Here is a 23,568-nt window from a genome sequence, read left to right as displayed (position 1 = left end):
TATTAAGGCCAGAGATCATAATATGTTTTGGCAGCTTTTAACCCATCTGGATAAAAAAGAATTGCAGTAGTTTAATGCAGCTTGGTCAAGATATTAAAGGAATGAAGGAAAACGCTTGATCTGGTGAAGGGCAAAACTGTACATAGCAGTTTGCTATTTATATCTATATATATTTCAATACATTTGGTGGAAATCCTGAAGCTGATTTTGTCCTAACAAAATTCACAAAACACTACACAGGGCTCTGCATCTTACTTAACCCTTCTGTGACAGAGGGTAATATATGTCTAGATGTCTGGACATCTGTATGCATCATTTACCTTGAGCATAACTCTATAAATAATTTTAGCCATTTGAGCCATGTTTTTAGCATCCCCCAACCACTCCTTCTTTAAGATGCAAAGCATCGAACAGGGGTGTTCACATGCCGCTTCACATCCGCAGCTAAATTTTTCCCTGCTGTTACGCACCAAATGCGACCCATTTAGGCAAATAGAAACGTGCTGCAAGAACTCCTCAACCATTTGCAATGACAGGTGCACAGCTTGCATCCTGAAGCAATCATCTGTCCCTAACTGCAGGTAATGCGTCAGTGTGATTACATCCAATGATTGTCCTACAGCAGTGGCTGCTGTCAGCCTGTCATTGCTTTATACAGGCTTATCGTCCACAACAGTCTGTATCCACCTGTACATCCAGCTGCAGCTATTCAATGAACTCCTGTCGCAGCTGAAACATTTTTTCCCTGTGAATGAGGCCTAAGATTCCTTCTCTCGAGCAGCAAAAATTAAGTACTGATCTGTCAAGATTCAGTACTACAGTCAGTACAAACTTTATGCAACTCAGGAGTTTTCTGCAGGTTGGCTAAAATAAACTGCCAATGGACTCATATATATATATATACACAGTGGGGCAAAAAAGTATTTAGTCAGCCACCAATTGTGCAAGTTCTCCCACTTAAAAAGATGAGAGAGGCCTGTAATTGGCATCATAGGTAGACCTCAACTATGAGAGACAAAATGAGAAAAAAAATCCAGACAATAACATTGGCTGATTTGGAAAGAATTTATTTGCAAATTATGGTGGAAAATAAGTATTTGGTCACCTACAAACAAGCAAGATTTCTGGCTCTCACAGACCTGTACCTTCTTCTTTAAGAGGCTCCTCTGTCCTGCACTAATTACCTGTATCAATGGCACCTGTTTGAACTTGTTATCAGTTTAAAAGACACCTGTCCACAACCTCAAACAGTCACACTCCAAACTCCACTATGGTGAAGACCAAAGAGCTGTCGAAGGACACCAGAAACAAAATTGTAGACCTGCACCAGGCTGGGAAGACTGAATCTGCAATAGGCAAGCAGCTTGGTGTGAACAAATCAACTGTGGGAGCAATAATTAGAAAATGGAAGACATACAAGACCACTGGTAATCTCCCTCGATCTGGGGCTCCACGCAGGATCTCAACCCGTGGGGTCAAAATGATCACAAGAACGGTGAGCAAAAATCCCAGGACCACACGAGGGGACCTAGTGAATGACCTGCAGAGAGCTGGGACCAACGTAACAAAGGCTACCATCAGTAACACACTACGCCGCCAGGGACTCAGATCCTGCAGTGCCAGACGTGTCCCCCTGCTTAGGCCAGTACATGTCCGGGCCCGTCTGAAGTTTGCTAGAGAGCATTTGGATGATCCAGAAGAGGACTGGGAGAATGTCATATGGTCAGATGAAATCAAAATAGAACTGTTTGGTAGAAACACAACTCGTCGTGTTTGGAGGAGAGAGAATGCTGAGTTGCATCCAAAGAACACCATACCTACTGTGAAGCATGGGGGTGGCAACATCATGCTTTGGGGCTGTTTCTCCACAAAAGGACCAGGACGACTGATCCATGTACAGGACAGAATGAATGGGGCCATGTATCGTGAGATTTTGAGTGCAAACCTTCTTCCATCAGCAAGGGCATTGAAGATGAAATGTGGCTGGGTCTTCCAACATGACAATGATCCCAAACATACCGCCAGGCAACGATGGAGTGGCTTCGTAAGAAGCATTTCAAGGTCCTTGAGTGGCCTGGCCAGTCTCCAGATCTCAACCCCATAGAAAACCTTTGGAGGGAGTTGAAAGTCCGTGTTGCCCAGCGACAGTCCCAAAAAATCACTGCTCTAGAGGAGATCTGCATGGAGGAATGGGCCAACATACCAGCAACAGTGTGTGCCAACCTTGTGAAAACTTACAGGAAACGTTTGACCTCTGTCATTGCCAACAAAGGATATATAACAAAGTATTGAGATGAACTTTTCATATTGACCAAATACTTATTTTCCACCATAATTTGCAAATAAATTCTTTCCACATCAGCCAATGTGATTGTCTGGATTTTTTCTCATTTTGTCTCTCATAGTTGAGGTCTACCTATGATGCCAATTACAGGCCTCTCTCATCTTTTTAAGTGGGAGAACTTGCACAATTGGTGGCTTACTAAATACTTTTTTGCCCCACTGTATATATATATATACATAAAATGTCAAAGGGCTATTAACCCTTTCGCTGCCAGGTCCTGTGCTCCACTTTTAAATGCAGGTGGCTGGACCATTTTTGCAATTTGTTTATTTTCCCATTACAGCTTTCAGAGTTTGTAAAATACCCCCCAAACCATATATTTTCTGAAAGCACATGACTGGTAGAATAAAAGAAAAGGTGCCATTGATTTTTAGGGCCCTGTGATACAAAACAATGTTTATCAAAACCATATTTTCGTAAAAAATACACTAACATTATTATTAGCAGATACAAACACAGCCAATTTTACAAAATTCCTGCTTAATATAAAGGTTTTATCTGTGTTGCGTTAATAAATAACATACAAATAAAAAATGCAGCACTAAGAATATATATCTAAAATAACACGATAGAAAAAGCTCCACATATATAATATAGAAAGTCCAGTGTTAAGGAAACACCATAGAACCAATGTGTGTCCAGAGAACCATTGGAGGGAAAAAAGATTCTTCACCAACACCAAACACACTGTCCCTTATCAGATGATTTTGACCGCCAAAGAAAAGGTCAATAGGCGCTGTATGTTTCCCAGAAACAATCACTGAACTGGACATACTTCACAGGAATCTGTTCTTCAGAACGAAACTCATAACGAATACACCTGAAATTCTTGTAACCTCATGAACAATATGTCAAAGCAAAGAAAAAATCCTCATAGTGTAGTACATAGTAATCATTTCATAAGAAAATAGTAATGCATGTACATAGTCAGATATAAAAACAGCATGTCACTATAAACACAGAAAGTTTGTTTCAAACCAATAAGATGGACACCATGTTCCGATGTACAATGATGTCACACTCTCAGGCTCCACCCAACACGTTTCGTCATCTATGAGTGGGTGGAGCAAGAACGTGTGACGTCATCACGCACCTGAATGTGGCGGCCATCTTACTGGTTTGAAACAAACTTTCTGTGTTTATGGTGACATGCTGTTTTTATACCTGACTATGTACGTGCATTACTATTTTCTTATTAAATGATTACTATTTACTATACTATGAGGTTATTTTTTTTTGCTTTGGAATATCCTTCATGAAGTTACTAGAATTTTCGTTATGAGTTTCATTCTAAAGAACAGATTCCTATGAAGTATATCCAGTCCAGTGATTGTTCCTGGGAAACATACAGCGCCTATTGGCCTTTCCTTTAAGAGTCAAAATCATCTGGTAAGGGACAGTGTGTTTGGTGTTGGTGAAGGATCTTTTTTCCCTCTTCCTGTTTCTCTGGAAACACATTGGATTTATAGTGTTGGTGTTGGTGAAGGATCTTTTTTCCCTCTTCCTGTTTCTCTGGACACACATTGGACTTATAGTGTTTCCTTAAGACTGGTCTTTCTATATTATATATGTGGAGCTTTTTCTATCTTGTTATTTTAGATATATATTCTTAGCGCTGCATTTTTTATTTTTATAGTTTATGTATTTCAACTGGTAATACTGTGCTCGCTGCTAGCATGGATTTCATCTGCAGATTTTATAATTGATCTCAAGCATGTTTATATTTTAGTATTTCTAAATAAATAACATATATTTGTAAATTTTAAATTGCGTCTTTTTGCAAAATGGTGAAAATTGAACATACGTAAAAGTGTAAATAATCAAATTTCTCTGGAGGTTTTAATTTTTCACTTACAGCTTTTTGAGTTTGTAAAAGACCACCCAAACTATATATTTTCTGAAAGCACATGACCAGTAGAATAAAAAGAAGGTGCTACTGATTTTTAAGGCCTTGAAATATTTGCACAAATGTTTATCAAAACAATATTTTCACAAAAAATACGCTAAAATCATTATTAGCAGATACAAACACAGCAATTTTGCAAAAAATCCTGCTAAATTCCTACTAAACATAAAAGCTTAGCCTGTGTTGAGTTAATAAATAACATATATTTGTAAATTTTAAATTTTGCCTTTTTGCAAAATGGTGAGAATTGAACGAATGCAAAACTGTAAATAACCAAATTTATCTAAAAATCTGGAGGTTTTCATTTTGCACTTGCAGAATTTATAAAAGACCCCCCCAAACCATAATTTTCTGAAAGCATAGGATAGGAGTAGAATACAAAGAAGGTGCATCTGATTTTTAAGGCCCCACAATATTTGCGCAATTGTTTATCAAATCACTATTTTCAATAAAAAACACTAAAATCCTTATGTGCACACATAAACACAACACAACTTACAAAATTCCTGCTAAATTCCTACTAAGGCCTTGTTCAAATGGGGTTTACTAAAGCGTATGCCAATGTTAGCCGCTAATCAGAGTTATTGGTTTGTTCAACAGTCTGCTGAACAATTCTGATATAAGTTCATGGTCACTGAAATGACCATGAGCTTATAGCAGAGGAGGAATGTAGGTCCGTACAGTGTACAAACCTGGCCAGTTGGGAGCAGTGCTGTAGGTCCGTATGCCGTACGTACCTAGCAGGGTATTCAGGGCAACAAAAAAATTATCGTGAAACCCCCACTGCAAGGATTAATACGTTGTTTTGTCTAGGGGAGAGGAGAAACAGTTTTACTTACTTGATCCTCGCCCCCTCCTTCAGTGGACTGTCCCTCATCGTCATTATGTCCAGAGCAGGACTATGGACTCTGCTTTGGTCTTGATAACATCAGAACCCTAGACAATTGGAGCCTGGGGGGAGAAGAAACTGCAGGGACTGGTCTAGCTGTGGGGGAAAGGGGGGGGGGACACAGAGGAAAAGGTATATAAATCTTCTTTTTCCCCTAAACCAAAGCCAATAATTAACCCTAGCAGTGTAGGCACAGTCCCACTGCAAGGGATAATTTTTAGTTGCTTTTACCAGGGAATATTTATTTTAGTGCACTCAATTTGTTAAGCTATAAAACGCTGAGGGTTTAATACTACTCACAGTATCAGTTTATAAAATTGTGAAAAGGAAAAAAATAACACTGATCAAATGCAACTACATTTCCCTTAAAAAGCTTGTAATATATCTAAATAATAATGTAAATAAGAGTATTAAAACTGCAGCATCCAAACCATCTTTGCTAATTTTTTCTTTTACTTTGGTAGTTTTCCCCAAAGATTAGTTTTATTCTTATAGTACAGAATTATTACAGCAATTTGTCTAAGAAAACCTTTTCAAAAAACTTAGAAAATCAGATATTATCCTTACCAAGTAATCATCAGGTTTTATACCAAAAAGCTCTCTGAAGTACCGGAATGCTAATGGAGCATACGTCTTAAATCTGAAGTCAGGATAATGATGAGCTGGGGTTAAATTGCTTCCTTCTCTGTGGCACGTGGAAGGGATAGAAAATTGAAGTAGTTAAACAGAAGTAAGCCAATATTAACTGATTAATTACTTTTATTCATTTACCAACATAACCATTAAAACATCAAATTCAGACATTTGGGGTAACCATGTTTTCAATCATTTCAAATCCTGCTCTTGGCATGAAATTCTAGTACAGTTTACAAATATCCTTAAAGGTAAGATGATGGTCACCAGATCTAGCTGATTTTTGCCAACTAACACTAGAAGACACCTACAGCTGCTGGTTCTTTGGGAACAGCTGATAAGCTGGGCTTGAATTTATGGGCCTTGGCATAATGTTCCAACAGAAAGTCACTAGGTAACCATTAAAATGACCACAATGTGATCTGCTTGTTCTCTGCCAAACTAGGAACAATCGCCATTCTTATAAATACTAGAATACACGAATATAGTTCTTAGGAAACAACTAATAAACTGAGTTTGCAATTTATAACTATTTTCTCCATAGCAGCAGGTGCTTCTGCACATCATCTATGGACATACATAGAACATATAAGCACAGTTCTTTTAATAAAAAGATCAGTCTCAATACACCTAAAATTCTGATTGTTTCTTTAGCATACTGAAAATGCACTGAATTCAAGTTGATAACTCTAATAAATGTATGGTGCCTGCTATTTTATTGCCATGCTGGCTTATAGAGTGTTTCCTTACAATAGACTTAAGTGAATACGTTTTATAGTTCTGCTACAATATAAATCTGACAAGCATGCTTTAGATACCAGCACCACAGTGATTCCAAAAATGATAACATAGCACAACATGCTTCACATTTCGCTTTATTAAGATTTCCAACATCAGTTTTATACATGTCGGAAGATTCACAGCATTTCAATGTTCAAAATATTTCAAATGATGAATAAAAAATGTGCGGCAACCACCTTATTTGGAATCTGCATGTACATTATAGAAACACAAACACAGATGTAATTTGCACAGCAGGAGCCACATTGCATGCATTTGTAAATGAGCCTAATTGTTTATTATGTGCTTATCCAATAAGGTTCTGCAAAGTGCAAAGCTGACGTGCAAAGTACAATTAACCATAGCAACCAATCAGATTTCTGATTAGTAAATTTGGCTGACTAAAAGATGAATTCAGATTGCTATCGGGTCACTGCACTTTGATTTTTCTTCTTTGCCTGACTGCTACTGTGATTAATATCCAAAAGGAATTACGATGTTTCCGAATTTTTGAGAATTACGAATTACACAACATGAAAGTCTTCAAACTAGTCTGATTGTTGTTAGTCATGCTCCCCAGTAAAAATAAACACAGGGAGTCTACATGACAATTATGTATTACTGATGTTTGTTTTTACGTGAGTCACCTTGCTCCTGGCAAGACAGAGCACAATTTTCCATTTAGCAATACCTGGTGTTAAATGGTACAGTTTGTCAGTGTAATTCAAAGCACTCAAGTGCTAGCAAGAAGGAACAGTTCAGTTATTTCATTTATTTTGTCTTAGTTTTTTGGAAGAACAGTCAGAGAAAGAGAGGCAAAATTTTTTGAGAGATGTATGCTAATAACCTCTCTAACAGAAAAAAGAATAATAGGGTAAGTGCCAAAAAGTAAATCATGTCACTCCTCTTGCTATCATATCCAACAGCACTTGTGCATAGAGGATCTTGTTCTCTTTCTTACAACTCTGTTGCAATCAGCCTTTCTCAACCAGGGTGCCGCAGCACCCTGAGCTCCTGTCTGAGGTTGTCAGGGGTGCTGTGGCATCCTGGTTGAAAGAGGCTGTAGATAAAGCTCCTGCTGTGCTAATCACAGAACTGCACACCTGTACTTTAGTGTTCCTTTGATCAAGCTCCCACTGTGCAAAACAGTGGAAGGTGTCCTTCTGAGCCCTGACCTGTTCCACCTTCCCCTACAATGCAGCAATACAAAACCAACTGTTCACCTGGCAGTGCAAGTGCAGGTACAGTGTGCATTTAACAAAAAGGCTATGTGTCTATGTAAGTATGTGAGTTTGTGTATGTATGTATGTATGTATGTGAGCTCATGTATGTATGTGAATTAATTTATCTGTATATGAGTTTACCCTGGCATAAATTGTGACATTTTGGCATTTATATTGAAAATATGACTGATCATGCCAAAAAACTTTTTTATTTAACCATTAGCCGCCCGGCCAATGGCCGTTTGGCGGCTTCAGAAGTGCTGCGGCATTCCGGGTGCACGCCATTTGGCGTGCACCCGCACATGCGCAGTTTGCGCTAATGCAGAGCCTCGCAGCAGCGCGATCTGTCACCGGCCGTGTACCTCGGACACAGCCGATGACAGATCTGAGTACCGGCCCCCGTTGCTGGTACCATGTGACCTGCTGTGACCAATCACAGCAGGTCACATGACAGTTGTATACAATGGATGGCTTCATTCATGCCATCCATTGTATACTACTGCCTAGCTGTGAATGGTCACAGCTAATCACATGCACATGTCATGTGATTAGCTGTGACCAAATCACAGCTAAGCACAAAAAAAAAAAACCCTGAATGAATCGATTTCATTCAGGTAAATGCTTGCTTATAGCAAAGTAATTCTATAAGCAAAATAAAAAAAAAAAATACTGATCACTTCCCCAAAGTAGTACAATGTTACTATGGTAACATTGTACTACTTTGGTCATAGTACAATATGAAAAAAAAATCTTAAAAAAAATAAAAAAAATGTAATAAAAATTAAAAATAATAAAAAAAAAAAATATATATATATATATTTTTTTCATACTGTCACCAGTCAGTGTCCCTGTTCACCGCCATGCCAGTTATATGATGACGCTGTACTGCACTGGTGACAGTATGTAAAAAAAAAAATAGTGAAAATAATTTTTTAAATTTTTTTATTTTCCGAAAAATTATGACAAAAAAAATACAACTTCAAAAAACTCGCCATTCCTCTTATGAAGTACGTCGGACTGTCTACTCTGCAAAAAGGGGTCATTTGGGGGATATCTGTACTGTTCTGACATTCTTGGACCTCAAGAAATTAGATTGGCTGTCAGTACTTCAGGATTGATCAATATTCAGATCTATACCATAGTTTGTGAACTCTGTAACTTTCCTACAAACTAAATAATACATCCTAATTTGGGTTATTTTCACCAAAGACATGTAGCAGAATACATCTCGGCCTAAATTTATGAAGAACAATTATTTATTTGTAAACTTTTATAACAGAAACAAAGAAAAACGTGTTTTTTTTTTTAATTTTTGGCCTTTTTTTGTTAATTTAGCAAAAAATAAAAACCCCAGCGGTGATTACATACCACCAAAAGAAAGCTCTAGTTGTGTGAAGAAAATGATCAAATTTTAGTTTGGGTACAATGTTGTATGACCGCGCAATTGTCATTCAAAGTGTGAGAGCGCTGAAACGTGAAAAATGGCCTGGGCAGGAAGGTGTAAAATTGCCCGGTATTGAAATGGTTAAGGATAATGATTATATGAAGCCATTTATTATCACATACAGTGGGGAAAATAATTATTTGATCCCCTGCAGATTTTACACTTACAAACAAATGAAGGGTTGATAATTTTTATCATAGGTTTATTTTAAATGATAGAGACAAAATATCAACCAAAAATCCAGAAAAAACACATGATACAAATGTTATAAATTGAGTTGCAGTTCAGTGAGTAAAATAGGTATTTGATCCCTAAGCAAAAAATTACTTAGTACTTGGTGGAGAAACCCTTGTTGGCAAGCACAGAGGTAATATGTTTCTTGTAGTTGGTCACCAGGTTTGCACACATCTCAGGAGGGCTTTTGGTCCACTCTTCTTTACAGATCTTCTCTAAATCCTTAAAGTTTCTTGGCTGTCACTTGGCAACTCGAAGTTTCAGCTCCATAAATTTTCTATACGATTAAGGTCTGGAGACTGGCTAGGCCACTCCATGGCCTTAATGTTCTTTTTAAGCCACTCCTTTGTTGCCTTGGCGGTATGTTTTGGGTCATTGTCATGCTGGAAGACCCATTCACGACCCATCTTCACTGTTCTGGCTGAGGGAAGAATTTCTCATCCAAGGTTTTACAAAACATGGCCCCGTCCATTGGCCCCTCTAAGTGGCAAAGTCGGCCTCTACCTTTAGCAGAGAAACAGCCCAAATGCATAATGTTTCCACCTCCATGCTTGACTGTAGGGATGGTGTTATTAGGGTCATAGTCAGCATTTTTCTTCCTCCAAACACGGCGAGTCAAGTTAATACCAAAGAACTCAACTTTGGTCTCATCTGACCACAGCACTTTCTCTCAATCCTTTTGTGAATCATTTAGATGTTTACTGGCAAACTTCAGACGGGACTGTACATGTGTCATCTTGAGGAGGGGGACCTTGCGGGCGCTGTAGGATTTCAATCCATGCGCAAATTCTGTTACTAGTGGTTTGTTTGGTGACTGTGGTCCCAACTGCCTTGAGATCATTCACAAGCTCCTCCCGTGTAGTTCTGGGCTGATTCCTCACCCTCACTTTTCTCATGATCATCCTTACCCCTTGAGGCAAAAAGTTGCATGGAGCTCCAGACCAAGGGTGATTGATGATTATTTTGTATTTTTTCCATTTGCGAATACTTGCTCCACCAATTGTCTCCTTCTAACCAAGCTTCTTGCTGATAGTCTTTTAGCCCATTGCAGCCTGGTGCAGGTCTATAGTCTTGTTCCTGACGTCCTTTGATAGCTCTTTGGTCTTGCCCATGGTGGTGAGGAAGAATGAGATTCTGTGGACAGGTGTCTTTTATACACATAACGAGTTGTTGTTAGGAGCATCTTCTTAAATTGACAGGACTAACCTGTGTACCACATGAGCACATAGCCAGTCTGTGGGAGCCAGAATTATTCTTGTTTGGTAGGGGATCAAATACGTATTTTACCCACTGAACCGCAACTCAATTTATAACATTTGTATCATGTGTTTTTTCTGGATTTTTGGTTGATATTCTATCATTTAAAATACACCTATGATAACAATTATAGACCTGACCCTGGCTTGATATTAAGAGATCCCTGAACTTTCCACATCTTAATAAATGATTGAACAGTACTGACATGCATATTCATGGTTTTGGATATCTTTTTATATCTCTTTCCATCTTTATAAAGCTCCATTACCTTTTACGCATGTCTTTTGACAGTTCTTTTCTGCTTCCTGTGGCTCAGTATCTAGCCTCCTCAGTGCATCCACATGACAGCTAACAAGCTCATTGACTGTTTATACACAGACACTAATTTCAGTGTAAAAAGTCACAGATGTGGGAAACAAACCTTTAATTGCCATTTTAACATGTGTGTGTCATCTTGTGTGTCTGTACCAAACATTCCAGAATATGTAAACTTTTGATCAGGGCTAATTGGGTGTTATCATTATGATGTAAAAAGGAGCCAAACAACTATGTGATAATAAATGGCTTCATATGATCACTATCCTAAAATAAAAGACAGTTTTTTTGGCAAGATTAGTCATATTTTCAATATAAATGCCAAAATTTTATGATTTCTGCCAGGGTGTGCAAATTTGTTTAGCACAACTGTGTGCGTATATGTATGTCTGGACGTTATTTTTTATCCTGACCCTAATCCTTTAGATGAGAATTAGTTTTCTAAGCTTTTAACTGCTTTTGGGCCCGATCAGAATTGCAGCAAGGAATGTTGCGCCTCTGAAAAGCGATTCATGCCCAGAATGCTTTTCAGAGGCATCTTACAAGCCTATTTTAACCCCCTAAATGCAGCACCATTGTGCTGCAACCTTGTGCAATGCAGGCAGTTGCAGCATTGGCCCCATTCACCTGAACGTGTTGCATTTGGCAGGAGTAGTGCCTGCCGAGTGTGACTATGCACTACCCTGGCGACTGCCTCAGCAACTAAAGGAGGAGAAGTTGGGGGGGTGAAAAATGTGTCTGACAGCTTACCATTCCAAAACTCACACATGAACAAGCCTTTAGACTTGAGTGCTTCGAAACTGAAAATAATTTTAAAGGGCGCCTTGACTGAAAGAAGGTTGAGAAACTGTCTAGATATCAGCTGTGAAATTGTGTGTAAAAATTCACTTTACGTACATTCATTTTCACTTTAGCTTCCTTTATCCCTCCCTTCACCATTGTCTGAATTTATTTATTTTTTTCAATTCATTGACCTTAGGGACCAATGTGAAAGGAGAGTTGATGTAATTGTATCCAGAAAGACTAGACATCACTTTCAAATGTCAAATTTCCAGAGTTTTCACACCTACTATCTAGGGATTACTGTAAATCTGTGACCCAAGAGAAGGAGCAATAAAACAGCCTTTATACACAGGTACGGTTAGACTAGATAGCAAGAAGAGTGGAATGGTTACTTTTAAAATGTATTTCCATCCAGTAGATGACACCTACTTTATATTTCTGACATGTTCCCATTTATATAGCATCATTTATAAAACATAACGTTTAGGCTTACATTTTTAGTTTCTGTTTTCTGAAAACTCCCAAATTGAAGTTTTCCTCTGCTATGTAACATTAGTGTTTAATAAACCCAAAAGCAAACTTGTATTATTTTGCAGCTTACCAATTCTTAGATATGATAGCTGCATTGGTTTTTTTTTAGGCTTTCTTTCTTTTATTTTCATCTGGAGTTTCTGCCAGTAAGTCTGTTGTTTTTCAACAGAACAAGCTCTCCTCCAATTGTATCAGTTAGGAGTGTTGAGACAAACCATTTACAACTGACAGTGGTGCTTACAATGGTCAGCTTTTATTTATGTATATAAATCTTTATCACAAAAGGAAAAAAATGCTGCTGTAACTGCTAGCAGGACGGCAGTGTGAGCTGAGGTCTGGCTTCAATTTGTTAGTGTACCTAAATCTGCTAGACCATTTAACACTCCCCTCCCCCCAGATTAACAATGCTGATGTCTGATGTGCCCCCTGTGCTCCTTCATCGAGAGTGGGGACAGTCTAATACAGGAGGTTTGTTACTGGCCAGATCGCCAGGTGAAAACAGAGGGAAAAAGCCTAAAAAAATAAAAACAAATGCAGCCACCGCATCTAAGTTTGTAAGCTGCAATATATTACTTTTGAGTTTTATACCGCTTTAAAAAGGGGGTTAAAAAAAATAATATTTAACATAATTAACCCTCTTTGTACTGTGCTGGCAGATCTCAGTTTCATTTGTAAACTAAATTTGAACATAGTCTTGTCCTAACAAAGGGTTAAAGATCTCAGGGTTTGAGTTCTGCATTGTTTTTAATGAGAGGAAACTCAGTCTGTCTCCTTTTAATGCCTCCATTATCACTTTCAAATATTTCAGAGTAGCTTGCAGTCTGTTCAAAGGCCTTCTCCAAAAAAACAACTGAAAAGGTAGAAAATATTAAATGAGCACATAACCAAGGGTGCTTAACTCTTTGCGCTGACAGTACACAAATATGCAGCCTCTGGGCAGGTGGGCCTTGATGCAGAGATCCCGCATATTTGTGTACCCAAATATAAACAAACGCGCCGACAGCGTGTGCCCTGTGTGCTCCTGCCACAGTTATTGGCCCCTAATGGAAAGATTTCTGATTATGTGACCGCGGTGACAGCTAATCATGGCAGTCACCTGATTATAAAGCTCGGCATCAGAAACCCTTTAAAGGGCTGGGAGGTGTGGCGTTAGGGGTTAAGATGTAACTTTTGAACAGAGCAAAGGAGGGTTATAACTCCTATTAGTTTTTTTTTCGCCATCTGTGTCCCATAGGGAAGATTTCCCTTCACTTCCTGTCCCATAGCCAAACAGCAAGTGAGAGGAAATCCCTCCAAAGTTAGGGAATCGTGGTGTGACACCAGGGTCACCAGAACTAGTATCCCCATTGGAAGGTTTCCCCTCTATTATTGTTCTGATGTCAACCCAAAATTTAAGATTGTCATTTCGATGATAACAGTAAACAGAACAAGTACAGAAGGTAAATTTAACTAGGGGGGCATAGACAGCAATAAATACATGACAGGTGTTCTAATCCCTCTCCACTCTATCCAATACTAAAAAAAAAAGTTTTGCCTTTGTTACCCTTTACATTATCACACAGCTTTAATCATAGACAGGCACTAGAAGCTTCAGGTAATGGCAAGTTTTGAGAAATACTTCAATCTAAAAATGACTGTAAATAGCCAAGCTAAGCGCTGCACATTATGCCATTTATCATGCAGTTTATCTTGCTCAACGTCATTGTACAGCTGAGGCACTGGTGACATACTGTATGTAAAACATATTATGTTCCGTACAGCTCAAGGACCATTTTCATTAATATTTAGTCTATAGTGGTAAGTATTTAGTCTTCCACTACATGACATTGCACAATTATGCATGCAGTGAGAAAGTGTGTTTAAATATAGATGTGTTCTGTGGCTGCATAGAGGAACCTGCTTGTCTTTTAATATTTTCCTTTGACAGCATTATCGCCTTTACTCTGCACATAAACAGCCGTCTCACCACAAGTGACTGTATGAGCATTAATAGAATTCAGGAGAAAGCGTCCATGGATGGTGTCAGTCATTTTTAACGTGTACTTCTAGTTGAAACAGTTCTTTTTAGTTTTAGGTAGAGTAAGGAAAGGTTAGAACAAGCATCCATTTTTTTATTGTTGTCCACTGGGGAGATTCAAGCTCTTTATTTGTCTTGGTGAGTTTTCATTGTAACAGAAAGTGAATGAAAGTCGCCAAGATTTGGTTTTCCCCAAAACAAGATATGAGGGGAAGCCCAATGGGGACACCTGCTCCAGTGACAACTATCTAAGATGGGAATTACACTTACTAAGATTTGCTCTTATTGTACCCACAGTCTCACAAACAGCTGAAAAAAAATAAAAACTTTGCAGGGGATTTACCTAAGCGCTAATCTCTCCAAAACTGTAAAAAATGTCTATAGATATATTTTAAAGGGTAACTCTGCTTTTTATGAAAAGAATAGCGAAAAAAAACCATATAGCATATACAATTGCAAAACAAGCCGTGTTACAATTGAATGTTAAAACTTGAATGTTAGGACTATAGACAAAACTTTTTTTTTCATTTTGGATAGAGTAAGGGAGGGTTAAAACCCCATCTCTGTCCCATTGCGGAGATTTTCCTTCATTTTCTGTCCCATAGCCACACAGGATGTGAGAGGAAATCCTTGTAAATTAGGAGAATTTCTTGGGGACGCCCAGGTCAACAGAAATAGTGTTCCCATTGGAAGATTTTCCCTCTACTACTTTTTTGTGGACAACCCAAAATTTTGGATTTTCTTTTTTTGAGCTACTTGAATGAGAATGGTAATCAGGACAAATAGAGAGGGTGAACCTCCTTAACGGGGATACAAACAGCAGTAAAAACTGACAAGTGTTCTAATCCTTATGTACTCTATCCAAAACTAAAAAAGTTTTGCCTGTGGCTGTACTTTAAAGATGACCTTTCATTTTCAATTTGCAGTACTGACATAAAAACAGTATTACCGTAAGATGCCATTCAATATGGCAAGCTGAAAGCCTTTTGTACACAGTTTGTCTACAGAACAGGGTGGATAAAAATCAATGATTTTTTTTAAAAAATCAAAAAAAAAAAAACGGATTTTTTTTATTTAAATCGGATTTTTTTGAATAAAATGCTTTTTGAGGAAAATATATTACCATCCAATGGTTATTCCATCATGAAATAAAGATTAGTTTTTTAATTATGTAGAATAAGGCTGTATATGTTTAATTCTTTTGGTAAATAAATTCCATGAATCCATTCACAATGTCATGCTCTTCCAGAGGTTTCTGTAAGATTATTGGGCAGTTTCTCTGCCTACAAGATACTATCACAGATGCTTGGTTTACTTTTGCAGTTCTCAAAACTGAATTTGACTCAGCGGAGATCACATGCCTCTTCTTCACAGCAAAAATGTTATAACATGAACAGAGTTAAGAAAAAGACCTTAATCCAAACCTATGAATACAGAATCAACCCCTTCACTGCTAAGTTTCAAGAAGTTCAGTGAATAGAATAGAAACAATATTTTTCTGATTGTTTGGAGTGGAATAGATCTGCACAAGAAGAAAGTGAAACTAAGTGTGAGGAGGAAGGGGCTGACAGTCTAAGTTTCTTAAAATATATAGATTTTGTTTAGCCAAATTAGTTAGCAAACATGGATGTTTGTTTAAGCAAATAACATATGCTGTAATGTTATTGTTTCAGATGAATAAATCTATTTAAATTGTTATTATTAAGGTAATGATTATTTTTCTCCTTCCTAAGTACAACAGAAAAGTTGTCCAAATATGAATGATTAACCTATTAAACTGGGGATAAAAAAACTAATATGAAAAGTTGTTATTCTAAAAATCTTCAACTTACGTATTAAAGTTATACCAGCAAGAATTAGTCTATGTAGAAAACTATGATTTAAATCAAGCCTTACTGACTAGTGATTTAAATTGTGATTTAAATCAGTTTGATTTAAATCAAATCCACCCTGCTACAGAACCTCCCCAGAAATGTAATTTCCTGCTTGTTTGATTGGCTAACTGATTTTCCCAGAAGTCTGCACTAACATACAAGTCAGATTTTAGGCATCATCTGACTTTCCTCATTAGAGCACTGCAGCTTTTCTCATTAGAGCCTTGCAAGTGCATCAGCTGATCAATAGTGAAAAAATTCACTCCCATTCATAATCAGTATCACTACATTTTCTTCTTCAGAGCGAAAAAAGTAGGAATCCACAAAAAAGTTTGTTAAACTTCCTGCAATGTACGTAGATCACCCAGAGGGGATAGTTCTTTTTTCTAAAGAAAAGTAGAGTTACTCTTTATGATTTAAAGGGTACTTGTATTATAGGCACCTAAGAGCCCTGCATTTAACTTCAGTTACCTTAGGCTGCTTTCACACTGATCTATTTTCTTTCTGCTTTTGCATTAAAAAAGCGGAAGAAAAATGTGTGACCATGTATTTCTAGGGAACTCTTCACACTGATCCATTGCAGGTCTGGTGCATTTTTTAAAATCTTGCTTGCTGCATTTTTGGTGCAGGTGTGGTGGGGTAAAAACATCACACCAAAACGGTGTTGAAATCAATGGAAAAAGTGGCAAAAATGCACCCGTGTTGCGTTTTTGGTGTGTTTTTTGAGACACATGTCCTGTACAAAACGTACCACAAACGCGGTAAAAATATACGTGTTTTTGACGCAGATCAGTGGGAAAGTAGCATTAAAATAACCAGGGGCACAGAAATCTGGGGTACTTTACTATGCATATACAGATGTCAATTCATGTAAAAGAGTACTTGACCTGAGCTTCGTACAATATAAAAGACACACAGTAAGGCAGAACAAGGCTTAAGAGGTGGTGGGCCAAATAGATAGCTTCATGTTTTGGAGCCACTAGTTGCACAACACATTAGATATATTTTTTTCAGTGCAGTAAGAAACCTGAGGCTGCCATTGATGCCTTCCCTTGCAGAAAATGCTATTTGCATATCTAGCATACTAATGCAATGCTTTAAGTTCTTTCTGAATCAAAGCCCTGGTGCAAGTATAAAGATCAAAAGTGCTAACTTCAGTCTGTCATTTGCTGCATGCTTGTTCCTGGTCGGTGGCTCATAAAGTGCTTAGGTCAAAGACTCTGCATTTGAGCTAGGCAACTAGCATTTATATAGGGAGGTTAGCAATGGCAGCGTCCAGGCTTCTCTCAAGATAGGCTTACAGACTACTGTAACTTAATGTTTCATAGGATAAGGCAGAGGATCTCTGATACACATATGCATGATTGTTTTATGGTGACATTATTGCTATAAGCTTGTTTTAGTGACAATGGTAACACAGCTTACTGCACCAGGGCTTAAGAGAAGGAATGCTCCCGAGTTTGTAAAAAAAGATGTACAGAAAATGATACGTTTCTGTAGAAATAATGTACCTGGGTAAAAAGACGCTTTCCACTACATAAAAGTCTTGCATAAGCACATCTCTGTCCGGTTTGGATGTAAGATTACCGACTGTGTAGTGTATTCCCAACTGAATAGTATCCTTAATTGCCGATGATGCTGTCTGTAATGATAAAACAATATACAAATAATACTATAACATCTTTCATTTTTCAACAAGTCAGGTATTTGTATTATGTACTATATATACAATATATTACCAAATGTATTGGGACACCCCTCCATATCATTGGATTCAGGTGTTCCAATCACCTCTATGGCCACAGGTGTATAAAATCAAGCACCTAGGCATGCAGACTGCTTCTACAAACATTTGTGAAAGAATGCGTCGCTCTCAGGAGCTCAGTGAATTCAAGCGTGGTACCGTGATAGGTTACCACCTGTGCAATAAGTCCATCCATGAAATTTCCTTGCTACTAAATATTCCACGGTTAACTGTTAGTGGTTTGTAACAAAGTGGAAGCAATTGGGAAGAACAACAGTAAGTCAGCCACGAAGTGGTAGGCCATGTAAAATGACAGAGTGGTGACAGAGTATGCTGAAGTGCACAGTGCGCAGAAATCTAAAACTGTCTGCAGAGTCAATAGCTAAAGACCTAAAGCCTTCAGATTAGCACAACAACAGTCTGTAGAGAGCTTCATGGAATGGGTTTCCATGGCCGAGCAGCTGCATCCAAGCCTTACATCACCAAGTGCAATGCAAAGTGTCGGATGCAGTGGTGTAAAGCACACCGCCACTGGACTCTAGAGCAGTGGAGACATGTTCACTGGAGTGAAGAATCATGTCTTCTCAGTCTGGCAATCTGATAGACATGTCTAGGTTTGGAGGTTGCTAGGAGAACGGTACTTGCCTGATTGCATCATGCCAAGTGTAAAGTTTGGTGGAGGGGGGATAATGGTGTAGGGTTGTTTTTCAGGGGTTGGGCTTGGCCCCTTAGTTCCAGTAAAGGGAACTCTTAAGGCGTCAGCATACCAAAACATTTTGGACAATTTTTTTTTTTTTTACAATTTCATGCTCCCAACTTTGTGGGAAGAGTTTAAAGGTGGTCCCTTCTTATGCCAACATGACTGGCACCAGTGCACAAAGCAAGGTCCATAAAGACATGGATGAGCGAGTTTGGGGTGGAGGAACTTGACTGGCCTGTACAGAGTCCTGACCTTAACCCAACAGAACACATTTGGGATGAATTAGAGCGGAGACTGCTAGCCAGGCCTTCTTGTCTGACATCAGTGCCTGACCTCACAAATGCGCTTCTGGAAGAATGGTCAAACATTCCCATAGACACTCTCCTAAACCTTGTGGACAGCCTTCCCAGAAGAGTTGAAGCTGTTATAGCTGCAAAGGGTGGGCCAACTCAATATTGAACCCTACAGACTAAGACTAGAAAGCCATTAAAGTTCATGTGCGTGTAAAAGCAGGCGTCCCAATACTTTTGGCAATATAGTGTATATATCAAAAACAGGTATAGAGGCACAGGCCTTGCAGTGGAGATTATTTATTTATTTCAGGTACTTATACAGCGCCATCAATTTACGCAACACTTTACATATATATTGTAGATCAATCCCTAACCATCAAGGGGTGTAAAATCTAAGGTCCCTAACTTACATTCATACACATACTATGGCCAATTTAGACCCAATTACCTACCAGCATGTCTTTGGAGTATAGGAGGAAACCAGAGTACCTGGACGAAACCCACACAGGCACATGGAGAACATGCAAACTCCAGGCAAGTGATGCAGTGGTTAGGATTTGAACCAATGACCCTAGTACTGCCAGGCAGAAGTGCTAAACATTTAGCCACTATGCTGCCCAAAGCAACAGCATTTTACTGACAATATAGGGTGGCTCTCCTTGGGAATATATATATATATACATATATATATATATATACACACACACTGTGAATATAAAACACCAGTTTTTTTTCACAGATATTTTTTTGCTTATCATGGAAGAATCTGGAATGTAATTTCTGTGATCATTAGCTCTGAATTACCTGTCAGAAGATAGGTAATGTTTACCTTAAGTGATGTCCTCCAGTGCCTAATAATAGTACAGTGCAGAAAGTTTTAGCAGATTTGAGGAAGAGGGCAAGGGATCAAAATGTCTTTTTAAAGAGGCAGCAGATTTACAAGAAGTATGTTAACTGATCAAACCAGTCAAACACCATTTGTTAGTAGATATAGTGACAAAATTCCTCTACAACTAAAGGCAAAACTATTTTTTAGTTTTGAATAGAGTGGATAGGGTTTAGACCGCCTGTTAGGTTTCTAATGCTGTCTGCACTCCCATTAGGGTGATTCACCATCTCTATTTGTCATGTTTACTATGGTCACTGAAAGAAAATCCCAAATTTTGAGTTGCCCCTAAAACAGTGATAGAGGGGAAATTTTCCAATGGGGACACTAGCTCTGGTGAACCTGGTGATTTTCCTTATTTTGAAATAGATTTCCACTCACTTCCTGTTTTGGGACAGGAAATGGAGGGAATTCCCTTGACCCCCCCCCCCCCAAAAAAAAATGTTACCTTTAATTCTACTATAAATATTTAAAGTGTGATCTACCCATGCAGGGCAAAACAACAGGGATCCCTCAGGCTACCTCAAGTCCATCTGACCTTGGTCTATCCATTAAATACATGTGCCTTTACTATGGGGGCTCTTAAATTTGTAGAGTTAGGAACTACAGAATACTGGGGTGCCGTGACGTGGTTCTGTAACTTACGTATGTATTTGCAAATGTTTTTAACGCATACTGCTGGACAGGTAAATATGGTTTGTTTGCAGGCGGCTGGCACGTTAGAGCACGGAATTTTTCTGTTTTGTTGTTTGACATGTGTCGTCCTTCCATGTGCTCCTTGCTGTGAAGGCCAGTTATATACTGGGGCAGTGACTGTTTTTTGTCACTTTAATTCCCCCCTTCTCAACAGCACCTACCAGCCTTTCCTTTGTGCTCTTGCTGCTCTATTCAACCAGCAAAAGCTAACAAAACCAGCCATGTGTAAGCATTGAGCTTCTCCACTCTGAGCTTACACAGTTAAGATCTTCCCTGTCCCCAGGTGCAGCGCACAACCAATCAAGCTCTAGCACATGGCCCTATATACCCATAAGTATTGGATATTATCTTTGCTTCCTGTTCCAAGCAAATAGGTTAGGAAGTGATGGAAAGATGGGCATATGCCGTGGTGGATGAAAGCATTAAAGTAATCCAGTTGCTTTGTCCTTCATTTTGTAAAAATTACATTATTCTAAATCAAGCACTAAAAAGACATATATTTAAATGCTTAGTACTATATATTTAAATACTTATATATTTAATACTTAGTGCAAAGACAGTTGTGTTTTCTTTTAAAAAATGTATAATGGCATGTTGAGTTTTCTGGTCCTTGCTTTAAAACACATGCATTACTAGATTGTGTAAGAAGATAAAATAGGTTTTCTGTATAAAAACGTACATTTATCTATAACAATCAGATAATCCCTTTAAATGTTGTTAAAATATGTATTATGTTGATTATTTTTCTCCCTCCCTACTTGTTTGTTGCACTGTAATGATTTGTACTGACCACTGTCCAGAAGGACATTGGGAGCTACATAAAATGATTTACAAATAAGTAAAAAAGGCATTTGTTTACACTGGCCCATAAAAGGAAAAAAAGATCCATAATAAAGATTTATATGGAAAAAGGAAGAGCAGATAAGCCTAAAAATAAAGCTGGTCATGTCTTGAGCAAAAGTGAATTAAACCTTGAGAAGATTATTGTACTAATCCTTCAAGTCTCATTTTAAAGTCAAGACATCCAATCTACTGTATCCTTCCTGGGGAAGTGTACTCTCAATAAACCAACAAGCTAATGAAAATAAACAAGACAAGCAACATATCACCCCTGGCTGCCTCTCATTACAACAGAATAAAACTAATCCTACAAATAAGGTTGTCTGCTATATAATTTATACTTCTCAGTAATGCAGAACAACATTGCTATTCAGTTTATTACTGACACTTGGAAATATTATTGGTATTTATTACAGTTGTCATCACACTATTCCCATTTACAGGAAGTAATAGGTGATTAGTTCATAATCAGATGATTTCTGTGGCATTGAATCCCCCATTTTCCAGGCATGTAAAAATATTCACTGAACTTTATTGAGTCTCTATTTTCAGTTTATATAACATGTAAGGCTGGCCATACATTATGCAATTTTCTTTCCTTTAACCGTTGGTGGATGGGGGAATCCCTCCGGCTGCATGGAGATCTTGCCCTAGGAGTCTTTCACTGAGCTAAGTACGCGGGGGGTGTCTTACACCACCAGTCCATTTCTATTTTTTAAAATATGTACTCACATTTTAGGAAAGACTTTATCATTTCAGGTCCGTTAAAGCAATGAACTACAGAAAGTTCCTACACACACATTGTTTTCAGTAGCAGTTATTAGTTTCATGTGAAAAAAAGAAAACCCCGGCTAGGTTGTATTTTTATTTTATTAGCAATATCATTTATAATATTAATATAGGCAACTAGGTGCAGTGCTAGTTTAGACATTGGTAAGAACAGTTACTGCAAAAGTAACAATAGTAGTATACCAGATTTTGGTTTATTAAGGCTGTATGCACACTAGCGTTTTTTAAACTCCAAGAAGCCATCATTAGCATTTTTTTTTCTGCTCCTAAAAGCTAAATATTGTTATCCTTTTTATCCATGTATACTATTTTAGGCTAGTAGTGTTTTTCAAGCTTCAGCATTTAGGAGCAGAAAAAAAATGTTTTTGTAGAGTTTTTAGAGTAAACGCTACTAAAACACTCTTTAACAGCTTTTTTTCTAGCTTTATTTTTCTTCCTCCATGAAAACGTTAATAAACCGCAAATTAAAATGCTACTAAAAACCGCTATTACCAACGTTTTTTATCCAGCGTTTTTGAGCTTAAAAAAAAACTGCTACTGTGGATGGAGCCTAATGCAGGCCATAGATGGGTCGAAAAACGGCAGATTTTTCTTTTAAAAAACGAAAAATCGGTCGTTCAAGCGGCCGACGTTACCATCAATGGTAAAAAAAATCGGCCGATTTTCATCCCGTCTACAGCCGGCAAAAGTGTCCTTGTATCTATTTGTTTCCATTTAGGATACAGATGTTTTTATTCGGAAACAAATAGATACAATGTTGCAACCTCTATAAATGTCAAGGAACTGTCAGAGAACTGTCAAAGAAATAGCGGAGCTCTCTGCAGGGACACTTTTTGCTGGACTGGAATTCCTCTTTACTTATTTTCATCCTACTTCTTCTTCTTCATCCTCATCCTCTTCTTCATCCTCATTCTCTTCTTCTTCTTCCTCATCCTCTTCTTCTTCATCCTCTTCTTCTTCTTCTTCATCCTCTTCCTCTTCTTCATCCTCATCCTCTTCTTCTTCTCCTCCTTCTTCTTCTTCATCCTCATCCTCTTCTTCTTCATCCTCATCCTCTTCATCCTCTTCTTCTTCATCCTCTTCTTCTTCTTCATCCTCATCCTCTTCTTCTTCTTCATCCTTTTCTTATTCTTCTTCTTCATCATCCTCATCCTCTTCTTCATCCTCATCCTCTTCTTATTCTCCTTCTTCATCCTCATCCTCTTCTTCTTCTTCATCCTCTTCTTCTTCCTCTTCTTCATCCTCTTCCTCTTTTTCTTCTTTTTGTCTTCCTCTTGCAGGTCACTGCTCATGCGCAGATTTTTTATCGGTAAAAAATCGGCCGATTTGCCCACTAATTGCCGCGAAAATCGGCCGATCGGCCGATTTTTTTCCAACTTTACCAAAAAAA

The 23,568-nt window shown here is 38.1% G+C and overlaps 1 protein-coding gene across 5 annotated transcripts in view; it reads right to left on the bottom strand.

The window, feature by feature from the left end:
* PIP5K1B (phosphatidylinositol-4-phosphate 5-kinase type 1 beta) overlaps nucleotides 1-23,568 on the bottom strand; it is a 207,046-nt gene that overhangs the window by 78,296 nt on the left and 105,182 nt on the right. For all 5 annotated transcript variants that reach the window (XM_089691041.1, XM_089691042.1, XM_089691043.1 and 2 more), the window contains 2 exons: nucleotides 17,742-17,872; nucleotides 5,707-5,824 (listed from right to left, as the gene is read on the bottom strand). In XM_089691041.1, the coding sequence (XP_089547167.1) occupies nucleotides 5,707-5,824; nucleotides 17,742-17,872 (249 nt within the window). The remainder of the gene's footprint in view (nucleotides 1-5,706; nucleotides 5,825-17,741; nucleotides 17,873-23,568) is intronic.

The sequence above is a fragment of the Staurois parvus genome, unplaced genomic scaffold (assembly GCF_062004578.1).
Source record: "Staurois parvus isolate SC_StPar_1 unplaced genomic scaffold, SC_StPar_1.0 ptg000549l, whole genome shotgun sequence".
NCBI lineage: Eukaryota > Metazoa > Chordata > Amphibia > Anura > Ranidae > Staurois > Staurois parvus.
This window is presented reverse-complemented; position numbering and strand designations above follow the sequence as displayed.